At 34.8% G+C, this 18282-nt stretch overlaps 2 protein-coding genes across 3 annotated transcripts; one reads left to right on the plus strand and one right to left on the minus strand.

Annotated features, from left to right (window-relative positions):
- Positions 1-6687: 6687 nt before the first annotated feature.
- On the plus strand, positions 6688-12188 carry LOC113753317 (GDT1-like protein 4). 2 transcript variants are annotated; one of them, XM_027297440.1, is made up of 14 exons: positions 6688-6869; positions 6994-7061; positions 8034-8217; positions 9201-9260; positions 9355-9402; positions 9747-9832; positions 10063-10099; positions 10202-10249; positions 10688-10756; positions 10839-10883; positions 10984-11045; positions 11201-11273; positions 11356-11445; positions 11785-12188. In XM_027297440.1, the coding sequence occupies exons 4-13, from the start codon at positions 9210-9212 to the stop codon at positions 11425-11427; spliced, it is 591 nt and encodes a 196-aa protein (XP_027153241.1). In that variant the 5' UTR covers positions 6688-6869; positions 6994-7061; positions 8034-8217; positions 9201-9209; the 3' UTR covers positions 11428-11445; positions 11785-12188. The 2 variants fall into 2 exon arrangements, with proteins under 2 accessions (XP_027153241.1, XP_027153240.1); XM_027297439.1 differs by lacking the exon at positions 8034-8217.
- A 2707-nt stretch (positions 12189-14895) lies between these two features.
- Positions 14896-18212, minus strand: LOC113753132 (lysine histidine transporter-like 6). Its single transcript, XM_027297230.1, has 8 exons — positions 18086-18212; positions 17856-17992; positions 17311-17694; positions 16050-16443; positions 15795-15900; positions 15608-15699; positions 15449-15517; positions 14896-15269 (listed from the first exon to the last, which is right to left on the minus strand). The coding sequence occupies exons 1-8, from the start codon at positions 18122-18124 to the stop codon at positions 15171-15173; spliced, it is 1320 nt and encodes a 439-aa protein (XP_027153031.1). The 5' UTR covers positions 18125-18212; the 3' UTR covers positions 14896-15170.
- Positions 18213-18282: the final 70 nt, after the last annotated feature.

Here is an 18282-nt window from a genome sequence, read left to right on the forward strand (position 1 = left end):
TTGCGTTTTTGCAGAAGATGGATCTTAAAATAATAATAAAAATTTATATTAGAAAATGAATGATATATGGATAGAAATAAATATAATTGCATGTTTTATGTGATTTCAAAATGAAATACTTACAAACGTTATGCATTCGATTTGATAATCTTGTACAAAGGTGTGAACATTTTTTACACCAATCAATTTTTAGTATGAAAATTAATATTGGTGGTTTAGTTAATTCTATTGAATTTTGTAGAGTTCATACTACAAAAAAATGTCCAACGAGACTTGTATTTATTGGAAGTGAACTTGCTGAAGCTTTTTAAAATATTTCATAGGGATCACTATGGTGTGAGATTCGTTTTGTGATCAGTTGTCTTTTTCTTTATAATCTTATCGGTTTGAAATTAAGATGCCATTGAAATCAACGATGGAACCAATGGGGGCTAATGAGGGCTAGTGGATGCCATAGCCCAAACACCCCCTAAAAATGCATTCAATGTTATGTACCATATCAGTAGTATTAACAAGTGGAACTACGTGGTTTTGCATTGGACAGAAAAAGTGGACAGACATAATGGACAGAGTGATAGTTTTAATTGTCAGGAGTTGCTTTGCTAGCGTAAGTGCATGGCATTAGTATTGTTAATAAACTTATTATTTAATGTATAAGTCAACGATAAACTTTAAAAATTTTGAAGCTTCTCAATTATGAGGCAAAATTAAAAGTCTACAACACTATGTTAAGGCTCAAAATAAAAGTCTAATACTGAATAATATCTCATAAAATGAAATTCTAATATCTCTTGCTACCTCCCGAAATTAACCAACACGCCTAATTAAATGACCAAAACTACGGTATTTGCTATTTCGTAATTCAATTATATTGAAATAATTAGATAAGTAAACAAGAAAAGAAATTCTAAAGTTTGCCCAATCTCATAACTTTGTTTGGATTGGCCATTTTTTCAAAAACAAGTTTTTCAAAATACAATGTTACAGTAATACACAATAACTCAATAAACATCTCATCCATATAATATATCAAATATTTCAAAAAAGTTTTATAGTAAAATTTTTTTATATACATTGCTGCAATAAAATTTTTTAAAAAATATTTTCAAAAATAGCTAATCCAAACGGAGCATAACCTTTATATAATACAGCATCCAAACAAACTACACTTTCAAAAAATTTTCGCCTCCACTCGTCACACACACTAGACGCATGCTTGGTTAGTAGCATAATGTACAACTTTTATACTATTCTCCAAAACTCTTGAAAGCCCTAGAACGCTTTGGAATATTACAAAAACATTTCAAAAAACATCCATGCATTGGCCTAACCTCCACAGTTTCCCATTTGTTCATTGAAGTAGAGTATGCCTTTACTAATGGTACTATTTTTTCGTTGATTTTCCTATAGGCAATAGTGCATGTCTGACCCATCGCAGATAGACACGTACGGACCAATGCATAGCACATATTGCTAAAGTGCGAGAGCGGTTATAGGATTAGTTAAGAGATAAATATTTCTTAATTATAAAAATGTAAAATTCTATTAAAATAGCATTTAGACTTTTGATAATTTTGGAAGTTCCTTATCCAAAACCCCCTCTGCAATACATATAGATACCTTCCCTCCTCCGGAGACGAGAAGGTATTTAATATCATTCTCAATAGTTTGGTGAGCTCAAGCATTTCTTTTTTGACTTCTTCTCTCAACTCATGAATCTCAACCACAAGAGACAATGCACCAAATTCAAAGCAGCTTCAAGTGTTGCCTTGTCTTACTTTAGATTTTTGACACTCTCTTGAATCATAACTAAGATGTCTTTGTCACTCTCAAAACCAAGCATGAACTTCACCAAATTGCGAGCCAGGTCAAACAAGGTGAAACCACCACAATAAATTGTTCAACGCATAGTCACAGTCGGGTGAAAGATCATCCTATCCAACCTCTCAAACCATCCATCAGCCCTACCCCCATTACCACTACCATCACCCCCATTATCAGCACCCATATTACCATTACTACTATGATTACGCCTACCCCCATTAGCTCCCCATTGCTACCACTCCTCGCCCACCAGCACCAGCCTTCACTCTATGGATAGCCTCACTAGAACTCCCCTTCACACCAACAGCCTCGCTACCACTACAGGAAGACCCATTCACACCCAGACCACCAGCCCCACAACCACCAGAAGACTCATTCACACCACCATTGACTCTACTAGTTTCAGTTGAACCTCCATTCACAGCTTTGTTACAGTAGAGCCATCTTCTGCTGCAAGTTCGAATGACACGATACATCTCCTAAAAACATGGGTTTTCAGATGGACTACTACAAAATAGTAGTTAATAAGTACTTCTTTAATAAGTACACATTCCCCACTAAAACTAGTATGAATATCCGTGCTACGCACGGTATTTACGTTATTGAAATAAATTAAAAGATTATATCATTTTAATTTGAAAAAAATTTAAAAATTATACCAACATAATTAAAATTTAAGATTTGTCTAACAATAGTTCAAAGTATGACAAAATCTGTAGATCATTCAAGAATTGCGTTTTTGCAGAAGATGGATCTTAAAATAATAATAAAAATTTATATTTGAAAATGAATGATATATGGATAGAAATAAATATAATTGCACGTTTTCATGTGATTTCAAAATGAAATACTTACAAACGTTATGCATTCGATTTGATAATCTTGTACAAAGGTGCGAACATTTTTTACACCAATCAATTTTTAGTATGAAAATTAATATTGGTGGTTTAGTTAATTCTATTGAATTTTGTAGAGTTCATACTACAAAAAAATGTCCAACGAGACTTGTATTTATTGGAAGTGAACTTGCTGAAGCTTTTTAAAATATTTCATAGGGATCACTATGGTGTGAGATTCGTTTTGTGATCAGTTGTCTTTTTCTTTATAATCTTATCGGTTTGAAATTAAGATGCCATTGAAATCAACGATGGAACCAATGGGGACCAATGAGGGCTAATGGATGCCATAGCCCAAACACCCCCTAAAAATGCATTCAATGTTATGTACCATATCAGTAGTATTAACAAGCGGAACTACGTAGTTTTGCATTGGACAGACATAATGGACAGAGTGATAGTTTTAATTGTCAAGAGTTGCTTTGCTAGCATAAGTGCATGACATTAGTATTGTTAATAAACTTATTATTTAATGTATAAGTCAACGATAAACTTTAAAAATTTTGAAGCTTCTCAATTATGAGGCAAAATTAAAAGTCTACAACACTATGTTAAGGCTCAAAATAAAAGTCTAATACTGAATAATATCTCATAAAATGAAATTCTAATATCTCTTGCTACCTCCCGAAATTAACCAACACGCCTAATTAAATGACCAACACTACGGTATTTGCTATTTCGTAATTCAATTATATTGAAATAATTACATAAGCAAACAAGAAAAGAAATTCTAAAGTTTGCCCAATCTCATAACTTTGTCTGGATTGGCCATTTTTTCAAAAACAAGTTTTTCAAAATACAATGTTACAGTAATACACAATAACTCAATAAACATCTCATCCATATAATATATCAAATATTTCAAAAAACTTTTATAGTAAAATTTTTTATATACATTGCTGCAATAAAATTTTTTTAAAAATATTTTCAAAAATAGCTAATCCAAACGGAGCATAACCTTTATATAATACAACATCCAAACAAACTACACTTTCAAAAAATTTTCGCCTCCACTCGTCACACACACTAGACGCATGCTTGGTTAGTAGCATAATGTACAACTTTTATACTATTCTCCAAAACTCTTGAAAGCCCTAGAACGCTTTGGAATATTACAAAAACATTTCAAAAAACATCCATGCATTGGCCTAACCTCCACAGATTCCCATTTGTTCATTGAAGTAGAGTATGCCTCTACTAATGGTACTATTTTTTCGTTGATTTTCCTATAGGCAATAGTGCATGTCTGACCCATCGCAGATAGACACGTACGGACCAATGCATAGCACATATTGCTAAAGTGCGATTTCATTTAAAGTTTTATGTTCTAAAATAACATTTGTGTATAGCAGATATAGCTCCCTATAAATATTGTAGACCATTTTGGTGTTAGCGCTAGGTGGTATGTACGGTTTACTTTTATTCTGTGCACAGACAAATCAAACCTTTCTGGGCAGACAATGCACGAGGCACTATACTAGTATATGAGTAGATATAGCTTCAAACATAATCTTAGAGATATATTCATCAATTGTTATTTTGTTCAACTTACATTCATTTAAACTTGGTTATTTATATGAATAGACATATCTTTGAACCTAGATTTTGCTTAGAGATATATTCATCAATGACTTGATTTATTTATGATAGGTATGTCACGTTTCTCGAGCTTTCGTCACAGATTGGCCAGTTTGGATGAGGATTTTTTGAAGGAACCACATTGGTACGCTTTGTTGTGATAGAAGGCGTTTACTCGGGACTCGCGCTGATGAAGTCTACCACCTCTGTATTCAAAGAATGAACAGAGAATCGCCTGAAGACGTTGAGATCAACACTGAAGTCGTCTTTAAGATGGAGGAGGAGGATTTGGATGAAGTCTCGGCTGTGGTCAACCATATCGGCTGTGGTCAACCATATTGTTGACAAAACAGTCTAATACTTGGCCAAATTTAATACAACTTTGTATATTCAGTTCAGATGATATAAATTGTGGAATTTAAACTAATCTTACAAACTAGTGTGTCAACTTGTCTATGCTTCCCACAGTCACACTCTCTTACTCCCTCCCTTTTTTTATAACTGACGTTTAAGAAATTTGCTCTTAAGTACTTTTATCTGTCGTTTTACTATCCCCATGCAGCATTAATTATTTTTTCACAATTTTACCCTTTTATCTCTCTTTTTTTTGCAATACAGAATTCTTAATTACTACTCCTAGTAAAACAGCACCATTTAGTACTCTAGTGAGAGAAAACATTGATGAATTGGATAATTAATGAAGGTATAAAAGGAAAGTAGTGTATAGATTTAAACAATAAAATTTTTTTCTTAATTGATGTGCAAAACCTTAAACGTCAGTTATAAAAAAAGGGAGGGAGTATATTATTAGCTGTGACTCATCTAGCACCTTTTCGCTGTTTGAAGAAATACCCATACTGACACTTACATGTGTGAAGTTAATCAAATAATTTTTGACTTCTAGGTATTTGTTTTTTCTTTAATCATTTTCTAAGTTTTAATTCACCTACCTTTACACGCAAGTATGATACTATAGTTTTTTCTTTTTTAATGCACAAAGAAAATTCAGCATTATAGCATTCTATGACATATACACAAAGGTGATATATGATTTACAATTCCATTATTTGTGGATCTTTTTTGATAGCTCCATGAAGTGTGGATTTATGCTTATTAATTTAGTACCACAACACATTTTTTACATAAGAATTATATGTGACAACAGTTATAAACATTTTATCACTTTTAGTGCTTCCTCAATTTTTAGACAATCCATTTGAGCAATGCCTAATGAAAAAAAAAAAGGGAAGTTTTCGTTGTACAATCAATAGAATAGAAATTTTTTTAAATTTCTTAAAAGTTTGAAGATTGGCATTTCTTCGATTTCCACTTTAAGTTCATCGTAGATTTGTTATTCAACCATATGTAACTAATCCAATGATGAAGTTCTCTGTATTGCTCCTCCTTTCCAACTTCTCTCTATTGTTCTTTTTTTCTGAATTCCTTTCTCTTTAGGAAAGAGACCACCATAGGTTTCGTTTTTATTATTTTTCTAATAAAGTTTCCTCTAAATTTTCTTAGTGAGAGATCTCTGTTTCTCCTAGAGTTCCTAGTCAAAATTTTTGTTCTTCTAGAAGTTTCTAGTGAGATTTTGTGTTATTTTTCTTTGTTTTGTTGTTTAAATTTGAATTTACTGCAAATCTGGTTATTAGATCTGAATTTATTTTAGATTTGTCGGCAGATCTCATCATCTTTATTGGAGTTTACAACTGTTGATTAGCAGATTTGACGATTGCAATATGCATAGAGTGGGTTGCAACGGTTTATTTTATGAAGAGATAATTTTAAAATTGATAGTACTTTTTAAATCTGTTCTTAATTTTTCAAATCTTTTATATCTATCAATTTGAAGATCTACAATTTTAATGCATATTTTATCTGCCATTAGGGCAACGATGCATATCAATTGTACTGACGATTATTGACGATTTCTAGCAATCTGTTAATGAAATATGTTTTGCTATAAAAAAAAAAACTAATCCAATGATAGTTTTAATTGTCAAGAGTTGCTTTGTTAGCATAACTGCATGACATCAGTATTGTTAATAAACGTATTATCTAATGTATAAGTCAACGATAAACTTTAAAAATTTTAAAGCTTCTCAATTATGAGGCAAACTTAAAAGTCTACAACACTATGTTAAGGCTCATAAAATGAAATTCTAATATCTCTTGCCACCTCCCGAAATTAACCAACACGCCTAATTAAATAACCAAAAACAAGACGCAATTCTATTTACTATTTCATAATTCAATTATATTCAAAGAATTAGATAAGTAAACAAGAAAATTAAATTCTAAAGTCTGCCCAATCTCAGAATCTTTTTATATAATACAACATCCAAACAAACTACTACTTCTACAAAATTTTCGCCTCCACTCGTCACACTACACACACTAGACGCATGCTTGCTTAGTAGCATATAGCACACGCTACCAAACAAAAAAGGAAAAATCCTCAGCTCTTTCGCGCTTTCCACAAATCTTGCTCTCGATCTCTCTTTCCATTCTCTTTCAGTCTTTCTTCATCGGTCGCCAGCTTGAAGAAAGATGAGTCTCTCAGTCGTTCAAGTAATAAATTTTCACAAATTTGCTTCATTTCTCTTGTCTACTGTATGTGTTTGTGATTTTATTTCTTTTTGAAAGGTTTTTTGGTTGGTAAAATTTATGTGTTTTCATCTGTAAATCTTGAAAGGGTTTTTCGAAGTCGCTGGCGATGACTGTTCTATCCGAAATCGGAGACAAAACATTTTTCGCCGCGCGGTAAGTCATATGACCTTTTCTTTTCTTTGGGCAATTTACTGGATTAGTATTACGTTTTTTCCTCTGGCTATTTGAAATTGAAAGCAGATTAGTTTTTTAGGCTGGTATTGAGCTAGCTGTTGAGGAACTTAATTGTGGTTTAATGATTTATAAAATTACAAAAAAAAATTTTTTTTTTCCTTTTACCGTTTTGAGTTCGTGGATTTTATTGGGGCTTTATTAGCTATGTCTGTTATTATTTGCAAAGAATGATTGGCTATGGGTCCTTAATTATATCGTTAATATGTTGACATTGTCATTTTTTAAATCTTCATTTAAAGGTTGAAAAGCAGATTAAAAATAATAAGGATACGATTCAGAAAGGAAAAGATGCTTTCTTAATTCACTTTACTGTGTTTAGAGAATAAGAGGAACTAGATTCCTACCACCAATACGAATAAGATGCCATAGGGGCATTCAGGAATCTGAATTTTTCTTTAAAGTTGCAAGTTTTTATATCCATTTTCAGGAATCTGAATTTTTCTTCGTAGTTGCAAGTTTATATCCCTTTTCTTGTCGGTTGTTGGATGCTCTACCTCATGCACTTGTTTCTTTTGAGTGCAGGGATGACTGGAACAATTTTATAAGTCTGTCGTTGAATTCTTGCATTTATCATGAGCCAATGTTTGCATTCTATTTGTGACCATCAGCTCTGTTTGTTACTGTTTTTGATTTGTCCAAATCCAGATTACGGCCTGTAACTTTTAGACTATTAAGGTGTAGTTGATGCTTTTTAAAGAACAAGCAAAAAATAATCTCCATTAGTTGGGTATTACAATAAAAATCGTCAACAAAGAGCTTTCAGCTTGGTAATGAGCATTTGCTTGCATTTTTTTAGTTGTTTTGGTCGTAAATCTTCTGTTCGTAGCTTAATGCTCTTTTATTCATGTTAGGCCAGAAGTTTTATTTCGGCATATGATGTTTGTGGTACAGAATTAAAGAATTGAATAAGCTGTTAGAATTGGGCTTTTCGCTCCTGTAGTTTGGCATTCGGAGTATTGCTTCTAGTCATTGTCAGTTCACAAGGACTGTCAAAAAGAAATAAGTAGTTCTGGACAGTGACAGAAAAGCGAGCAAATGAGCCAAGTCTCAATTCCAGGAACTTAATTCCAGTGAGGTAATTACCATAGATTGTCAATTATAGTGTCTGAGAAGCTGGGTATGCCTGTTTGTCCATGAAGTGGTACAAGTTTGTGCTTATCAAAATTTCTTTAGCATTTAGGATTACTGTATTGCGAAGCACATTTTTGTTAGGCATTTCACTTCCTATAGAACCGCATACTATGTGGAACAGACTCGGATCACTTGGGGACGTGCAACTTTAATCAGAGATAATAAATTTTCAAAATAATATTCAACTCACATTCCTGAATTGAAGGGATGAATCATTTCTGCTGCATAAAAAGATTTAATCTACTTATCCAAGAGGAAGGATCTTTTGGCTTCCAGGCAAAGATTGTATTTTGCATGGAAGACAAACTTCTATTGACCAAATAATTTGGGGAATCGCATTTTTTTCCCCTTACTTTTCTGCACTTTTCTCAGTGTAAAATTCTCTGCTGTTGACGTTGGATGCACGTGCTATATCATCAAATTCACCATATGGAAGATGTTCCCTGTTTAGCGACTCATATTCATCTTTTTCTGGCATAAAAGATTGGAAAAGTAGGTCTGTTTGTTTGAATTGAACTCTCTTTCCCCTTCTCCCTTAATCAGATGAGCTCAATCTTCTGCAGTAGTGTAATCATTTTGTTCGACACGCTCAAGATGATTAACAACTGCTGAACATGATCCAACCAGTTGAATTCATTTATTACACAATGTTTTTCAGGATTCTCTCAGGCACCTCCCTGTTAAACTGACTAGTCTGTTTTAAACAAGTCTTCAATGGGATGATGTTTCATAGTTTCCTTACCAGAAGTCATCTAGCATTCCTCTTCGCATGAGGTTTTAATTCTTATCATTTGAGATCTAAACCTGACCAATGGCAATCTCACTCTCAAAATTCAGAATGACATTCTAGCATCTAGATGATATTATTATGGTACAATAACTTAAAAAGTTGCCCAAGTCTTTATATGTTTTTCTGATTGTTGCTAGATCTTGGCGATGCGCCATCCCAGAAGACTGGTTTTGTCTGGTTGCCTTTCAGCTCTAATTGTAAGAATTTTTTGGACCTACTCATTCTTTGAGCTTATAACTGCAACTGTTAGGTCTTACTACAATTTATTTTGTTTCTTCTTCCGGCTTCCAGGTAATGACTATCTTTTCTGCTCTTGTTGGCTGGGCTGCTCCGAATCTGGTAAGATTGAAATGATATTGATGCCATAGGGGCACTAGATGCTAGTATTTTGTTATGTCATTGCATTTTGGTTTGGTCTGGGATCAGAAAGGTGGGCTATGGGAGGGGAAAAGTGTAATTACAAGTGGACACATAATTGAACCTTAAGATGGAGTTTTTGAATGTCGAGACTCTGAAGTTAAACTTTATAAACATGCTGTGCCTCAGTAATCCTGACATGACAGCCTTTGCTATATATGATACTAAGCCATAGTTTACTGATTCCCTTTTAGGTTTTGGCAATAACTATGGTTTCTGCATGGATTTCATAATTTGTTCATCAATTTCTTGAACTTTGACTGCAGATTCCGCGTGCATGGACTCATCATATCACAACTTTACTGTTTTTGGGTTTTGGACTATGGTCGCTGTGGGATGCATTTCATGATGGGTAATGCTCTTGTTTTTGTTCCTTTATGGTATCTTTTTAGAAGGAGAAGGATGAAGAGGTGAGAGTAGAATGGGGCTAGTAGATCAACCCCTCACTTTAAGATGGGGAAACAATGGCCTTGCTCTCTGGACATATCAATCTCTCTTTAATTATATATTGTTAGCCTAATATTATTACATTCATTTTATTTACTTTCACACTGATGGTCCCTATGCTGTTTTTTGTTACAGGGAGGCTGAAGAATTGGCTGAAGTTGAAGCAAAACTGGTATATTTCTGTACTATGCGACTGTATTTTTTCACCTCAGTAAGTTATTCCTGTTACTAAGTAACTTGCCTCGCTCGTCCTTGATAACTTTTCTCTTACAAGGATGCCGATTTCAAAGCCAACGGTGGAATAACTAAAGAGAAGAATAAGGTATTGTCATTGCTGATCTTATTCTGATGAATACCTCCACTTATTAAGACCACTTAGCCATGGGATCCTTAAAATTGGGACGAGATAAGATTTGTTCTAGTACAACACATCTCCTCTTCGAATGGAACTTGATTTTCATTTTGGTCCTAAAGTTGGTTCAACTCCGACTAATTTTAGGTGCATCTGTCTGCACTAAGTCCTATAAAGTAGGCTAGCCTTGACTTCACTAAAGCCTGTCTAACTATACTGTAGTTCCTCATAAACTAGTTAGAAGGGGGGGGTCTGTGTAAATGTATCAAAGATTTAGATGTTTGCAGGTTCATTGGCTCATTGTATTGTCTTCAATTGGGAATTGGATGTAGAATGCCAGTGGTTCTGCTACCACACTACTTTGTGCTTTTCCAAGATTCTATTTTTCTAATTATGTGCATCTCCCAGATTGATGATGATTTGAAGAAGCAAAAGCAGCCAATTCTTGCTCAATTCTTCTCGCCCATCCTTCTAAAGGTTTTGGTTCTCGTAGGCTGTTAATTTTAGATTGTGGAAATTAGTATGTGATTCCCCACTATTAACTTGCAACTGATGGCAGGCATTTTCAATTACGTTTTTCGGGGAATGGGGTGACAAAAGTCAGGTATGCATGACGACGAGAGTTGGGTTTAACTGTATTTGTTCTGATGACCACAAAACTGTTTCTTGATTCCTGAATAACATACAAATTACTAATTTTTCAGCTTGCTACCATTGGTTTGGCTGCGGATGAGAATCCATTTGGTGTTGTTCTTGGCGGGATCATGTAAGCTTTCTTGATATCCTATGGTTTGACCCTTCCTTTGTTAATGCTTTTGCAACTTCAAGCAGCATTATACTTTTTCTCATTGACACGTGATCTAACGGTCAAAGGAAAGCCTTGGAAGTGCTAATTCTATCCCATTTCTTTCTGTTTGACAGTGGGCAAGCTTTGTGCACAACAGCTGCTGTCCTAGGAGGAAAAAGTTTGGCAAAACAGATATCTGAGAAAATGGTGAGTTACTTTCATTTTTAATTTCTCCTTATTCTACCTTATTTTTCATTTGTTTTAACAGCTTAGTTAATGTTGGGTGTAGGTCGCACTTTCTGGTGGAGTTCTTTTTATTGTTTTTGGAATTCAATCCTTCCTCTCAAAGGTTGATTCATGAAGAGGTCAGGTCCTTAAGGTAATTTGGTCCTTGTACATCGACAGGTCTTTAAAATACAGTAATGTAAAAATTAATGGAATGAGAATAGTTCCACTTCTGCCTTCGCCAGAAGGGGGAAGTAACTATTAATTTGGAGTTTATCTCTGTCTCTTCCTCTCTCTGGGAGCCATAATCAAACAATATCCACCTCACAGAAGCTTCTCCATTATGTAAGAGCCTTGATTTCTTGGGAAAATTTAACCGAGTCAGTGGATGAGACTGAATTGAAAATTTTCTTTCATAGCCAAGGTATTAGAAAGACATTTTTTGGAAAGCCAAGCTAATTGTTTATAGCCTTGCTGTGTTGGACTCATGCAGGAATTGAAGATGATCCAGAATTATGTTTACATGTTCTCTTGAAGGTAAAAGGATCCAGGAACAATTAAATTGTGAAGATTGCTAAACTGAAGTCATTATAATTTTGATTCGAAGTCAGTGATCCTGTACAACAGCCTCGAGAGCAATAACTTCATGTAAAACTTGAAGACTAACTTGAGCCAATTTTTAGGCATTCTTGCCTCTGTAACAACTTTCTTTACCTCTTTTTACTTTGTCAAAGTCCCCCAGACATCAGTTACTGATAACTTTGACACTGTTGGAGGCATTTTTCAACCAAATGTTACCAGCTAATTTCTCTCCAGATTCTCTCTTCGACTACTTTAGCTTTTGTAATATGTAAATATGATAAGATGCATAATATGGCCAAAGTGGATTCCCCTGTTTCATTCAGATCAACACATTTTCTGTATAGTGTTGGTCTTTGCCCTTTTCCTGCATTTCTGTAAAATTCCCACAAATTTTCAGTTAATCCAAGCTGCCAATAAAGAAGCTAGTGCAAATGTTCTAGGCCCCAGAAGACCTACCTTTTATCGAGGAAAACTGGCAACTCGCCTTGCACAGTAAGGCTTTGTCAATTGCAATAATTGTTTAGTTAGCGATTACGTCTTTTGGTCAAATCAAGCATTAGATCGGCTCAGGTTAAAATTTAAACTCTGTCTTGTTTGCCGTGTTACCAAATACAAATAATATTTGTTGCTACTCGCTGCCAGTAGATATTAGATAATGCAACAAATGCTATGCAAAAGGGTTCTTTTTCTTGATTTAGACAATGACGATTTAACAATAAAATATGGAGTATATATTATCATAGTTAAATATATAATATATATGTAAAATTTGAATTTGAAATTAAAATTTTGTTCATATGTCATTCATGATGATGTATACACTCACAGTATATATAAAATTTACTCATAAAATACATGGCCAAGTGAAAGACTAGCGAAAGTAATTAATCATTGAAAGCAATAAATTACTTGGGGTTCGTTTGTTGAAAAAAAAAATAAATAAATTACTTGGGGTAGATGACTTCATTGTAGATAACAACCAGCATGGTGCGCCAAAATTTAGCTTTTAGATCTTTTCCGGGAAACGACCAAACAATGACCCACAAAGAAATGGAGAAAGATACGTGAAGATGCTTTTTATGTGTATATATTTTGGTGCTCCTTTTGAATGAATGACTCTATGATATTATCTAGCCTTTTTTGGGTTAGGGCTGGAAAAGGGAGCATTGAGACGAGACACTTTAATCTTGCGAAAAGGGAAATATGCTTGTGTTGTAGCAATAAGAGAGAGACAATTGTTAAACTGTAAATTTGAAACCAAGACAATACAAGTTGGCTCAGTTAATATATTTAACTTGTTTTCTTTTTTAAGTTGGAGGTCATTGAGATGGATTCCATGCAAAACTGATCTTTTTTGGATTGTCGTTTTTTACAGAAAAATTTTTATATTTTTTATGAATACATTTTTTAATCACATTTGAATTTCACATACATTAAATTGCTATAGTACATTTTTCTACGAAAACTTTTAAAAATAGCAATCCAAAGGAAAAGTTTTCCATGCCTTCCCACGTTGTTCAACCATTCTATGGAAGTCGACCTATTTAATTCCTGAATCTCTTTTGGAACAGAATCCAGGCAATCTAATTCTCAGCCCGTTGCAGTACCATTCTCCTTCTCAATTACAGAACAAATAAATAAGTAAATAATTACAAATTAAAAGGAAAGATACTATCGTTGCACAAGACTTGGACTTGCTGACATCCAAGCAGCTAACTTGTTTCCAGTCTTCTTTTTTTTTTTTTCCAGTCTTTGAGAGAGAAAATTTTGTTGAGTACAAGTACAAGATCCAAGTTGTGTCAAATCATTAGTGGGCTTCGTCTAGAATAACATATATTTTTTGTTACTAGTGCTCATTTTCTTTAATGTGTTGATAAAATATTCCACTCACGATGCTTATGATTGGATCACTGGGTATACTATACTCATCAACTTTGGCCTTCTGTGCTTTGGAAAATTCTGCTTGGTCCATCCAAAGACTTTTAGTTTTTTGCAATGCTTTATGGAATTGTACATAAAGGAGACTTAACAGGATACTAAAGCATCTCGATTTTAATTTTTGCCTTTGTTAACCTCAACTCCTAATCTACATCTGTTTTGCCTTTTTGATCTCTGACGGGCCTTTCTGAGATAACAATTAATATGAGCTGCTTTTCTCACTTCTACAAACTTTTTAGTCCAAATTAAGAATATTTATTTTGCGGAATTGGGTCAGTCCTTTGTGTTTTGTTATGGGTTAAACTAGACCACCTTTGTTTCTACTTTTCCTCGACATTAATGTGGTAATAATATATCTATACTAATAAAAAAGAAGATGCTTTCATCTTTTCTAAAGTGAAAGACAAGCTTCTAACTTTCCATTTTAAAGCAGAAAAAAAAAAGTGTTAGTCTGGTCATTTTCCAAATTAAAGAAGCTGAGGCCTGCCTTAGAGTTCGTAAAGCTCGGTAATGAATAATCATTTCCAATTTTTGCCTTTTAAGAGCGCACTAATTTTGACGGAACCACAAACAAAGTAGGTGTTTCTTTGAAATCAATCCTATATAGCTAGGGAAATGAAACCACACAACTAGCTTTGTTGTTACTGATAATGATTTTTATCTTGAATAAATTATTTATGTCGCCCTTGTGCTTTTGCATAATACTACATGATCTCCTAAGATTTCTAAATATCCACGTTACTTTCCTATAGTTTTATGTAAAATAAAAATTAATTTTGACAAAATTTCATAATGTTGTTAGTTGAAATGCCATAATAGTGCCCTTATTTGAGAACTCAATGTTGAATAAGGGTCTAATCACTTTGCATCAAATTATAGGGGAGATTATGTGAATAGATTAAAAATTACAAGAAGTTGCATGGATATTTATGTAGAAGGATTAAGTTGTTATTATACTTGCATCAAATGCAAAAGTGCGTCTCTGTCACCAGCCTAAAATGCTTTCCGTCCATTTTTATTTTGCGCAAAACTACAAGGGAATCATATCAATTTTTTGGAAACTTCAGAATGATCATGTAGTCTCATGCAAACCACACAGGGTGTTGTGTTACCCTTTTATGTAACTCATTGTTTATGAAGGAATCAATGCCATTGTTTATAGAATCGAAGTGCCAAAATTCACCTCACCCAAGGAACACATCATATAATTTGTAGGGACTAGGGACTTGTTTTCTTTGGTAAAATGATCAGAGTTACAGAAGTGTTCCCGAGCTTATGATACCCAAGTGCCAAATAAAGAGGAGAAACTTTAGCTAGGCTAATATTTGGATGCTTCTATTGGTTAATGACAGACCATCTTCAGGTGTAGAACTTGTAAGTGGAGGAATCAGCAACAATATTCCGCAGCCCACCAACAGTTGAAGCAATCATGATAAACATTCCGATGAAAATGCATGACTGCAATCAATGAAATAATCAGAAGTTAATGAAAGATGCATCTGTAGATTTTGTTCATCATCTTTCTTTTGCCATCATATGCTGCAAACAGAGATTAGGCCATTTTGTCGTCAGCCATGTTTTCAGTTTTCCCTTGTTAACTACAATTAGCTGACTACGTTCTATGCAATCGTGCTTACCCAATTGATAAACCATGAGACGCTAAATCTTCTTGGTTTCATGAGTTTTAACCAGATTATGCTTGGAAGCTGCCAAAAAAGCACCCCAGATAAGTGGATTCTTGTGTGACCCAAAATCTTCAAACAAGAATAAATTTGATGGAGACTAGTAGCACTTACAAAATAAGAAGTGGGAGCAAAACCAAATCCACCAAAGAAACCAAGAAGATCCCCAAAGAAAGGGAAAGTGACGCCAACGAATAAAGTGAAAGCTGCCAGATTGAACAACACATTCAATCAACAACAACATAGAGACCAGAGAAATGATTGTCAGCGCTGTCTATTTACAATCATTAGAGATTCTTACCAACATAGGTAGAACGGACGATGAGTCTTAGAATCATTCCAGGTGGGATCCTGGATCTTTTGACGATTGATCGCTCAATTAAATCAAACACTGGCATTGCGTAAACCTGCAGTGTTTTTTTCTCTTGTTAGTTGTACCTCCAGCTATATACTCAAGAGATTCTTGTGCCCACACGTATTTTAATTATGAAATCAACTGCATGGAAGAAAAGGTAATTCAAACTGATTGAACTTGAGTGATCAGTTTCAATGATACCTGATAGCTGCCTATGACATGGACAACCACCATCATGTTAGCAGCAGCAATAAGCCATGAAGGTCTCTGAAGTCCAACTAACACATTGTCAGCAACGTCTTGGCCGAATGCCCAGTATCCGATGAAAGCAACTGGAAAATAGCAAATTCCATTGATGAAATAGGCCCCCAAGGCACCTTTCCACATGGGAACTTTTGAGGGCTTCTCAGGTGTGGAAGGAATGGTGGCCTGAATCTCAAGGACCACAGCATGACCAGCATAGGCAAATGTTATCTGGCCCAATGCATTGAAGACGCGGAACATTGAATCAGCTGCACTGGCTTTCTTGTATCCATAGTTCACATTTGGAACCCTACCTCGACTCAAGCAAGCCACCCAGGCTATAGTTGAATAGCTGCCACGGTACAAGAATTTCGGGTGATATAGAATAGGATGATTCTAACGTAAGCAAAAGTGTCTACATAGCCTGTTTCAGCAAAAACTAGTTTCATAATGTTACAGATATTTTGATATCCATTTCCAGCTTCTCAAAACATGGACGCAATTGCCAAAATCACCTTTGGGAGTCCTGATTAGGATATTGCTAGTCCTGAAGAATAAATTTCAATGGTACTTGCCAAAAAGGACAGAATTTCAACAATATAGTTACAAAGCATGCTCTTGTATTAGTATGACTACCATCCTGAGAGAAGTTATTAATCTATTCCGACTGCAAAAGATGGCTTCTTTGGAAGTTTACGTCAAGAAGCACTTTCGCAAGTTCAAGTTAAGTTAGACTTTAGCTTCTATTCCTTATCGATGAATAATCTAATTTTCTATGCATCTCTCTCTCAGACGTGTCCAAGTTGTAAACTCATTATCCAGATAAAATTCCTTTCCTCTGTGAATCAGAGCAACCAGCGAATTAATTAGCTGTGCCATACCATTCCACAAGTTACATGTCTATTTTTTGAGTAAAAGATTCGCAATCGAATTTTTCAACAAAAAGTAAAGTAGATGGTCCACTTACCCCAGAACCCTGCACAACAATAGATTGATCTTACTTGCAATGATTGAATGCCAAGTTTCTCAAAAGCTGAACTATAGAATTGTAAGACTACCTAACTAGCAGAACATAGATTTCTGCCTTGAGTTCAAAGTTACAAAATCACAAACTGATAGTACTGAGACAACTTTTCGTTGGTGAGATGAAAATTATCAACATTATACGCATAAAGTGGTTGGTCAGGCCCCTCAGTTGGCAAATAAAATCAGCAAGTACCTCAAAGACATGATTGCAGCTGCCAAAGAAACACCAGACACAGAATTGAAGTTAGGTAATTGAGAGAGGAAGAAATGGAGGGCTCCAAAGATGCAAATCCAGTATGATTCCTTGAGTCTGGTGCAATTTGTACAAGTTATCTCCACAAATTTCTTAAGACAATTTCCTCCGGTAACCATATAAACAATGTCACAGCCAACCTCAACAATCAGCTGCTGAGGGAGCACAATCCATGGCCCAAATTTTGGTCCAAAAGCATGTCTTCCAAGATCATAGTACCGATCAAATCGAACTCCGGGTACACATTCATGCAACTGAATCATCTGCCACATTGTATTTAAGGTGATGCACCATGAAAATATCATCACCACTGTCCCTGGTCCCCTGAAAGATGCAAAAGGAAGGAAAACAAAACAAAAACATGAACCAACCATCATTAAATTTTTTTGGGATGCAAATGGAAAATTTCGGCAAAGTTTTGCATCCCATGAAAAATATGGTGCACCTATTAACTGAGACATGAAAACTAAGAGCAGGGTGCATACCAGCCTAAGTAAGCCATGGCATAAGGGAGGCCGAGGACACCAGCACCAACCATGGCTGTGACAGTGTGGAAGGTTGAGTACCACCATTTGGCTTCTCTTGGGGGTCCATCTTCTTCCCACCTATCATCTGGAATTTCCTGCAAGAAGACAATACTCACGAAGCTCAAATTTGATGTGCAAGAAATTTATAGAGCTTGAAATTAATGCATGTATTATGGCATGCAATGAACCTTTGGAGCTGGAGGAGGTGGAGGAGAAGCTGAAACCATGTTTGCTAGTTTTTCAAAGAAAGAGAGCACAAGGAATTCTTGTGCTCCTCAGCATTTATTTGTGGTGGTTGATGATGACTGAGTTAGTCTTGTAGTAACAACTGACAAGAAAAAAAGCAGCATTGTTCATTGGTGATCTTTACTTTGCTTACTCGCTT

The sequence above is a fragment of the Coffea eugenioides genome, chromosome 11, assembly GCF_003713205.1.
Source record: "Coffea eugenioides isolate CCC68of chromosome 11, Ceug_1.0, whole genome shotgun sequence".
Taxonomy (NCBI): Eukaryota; Viridiplantae; Streptophyta; class Magnoliopsida; order Gentianales; family Rubiaceae; genus Coffea; species Coffea eugenioides.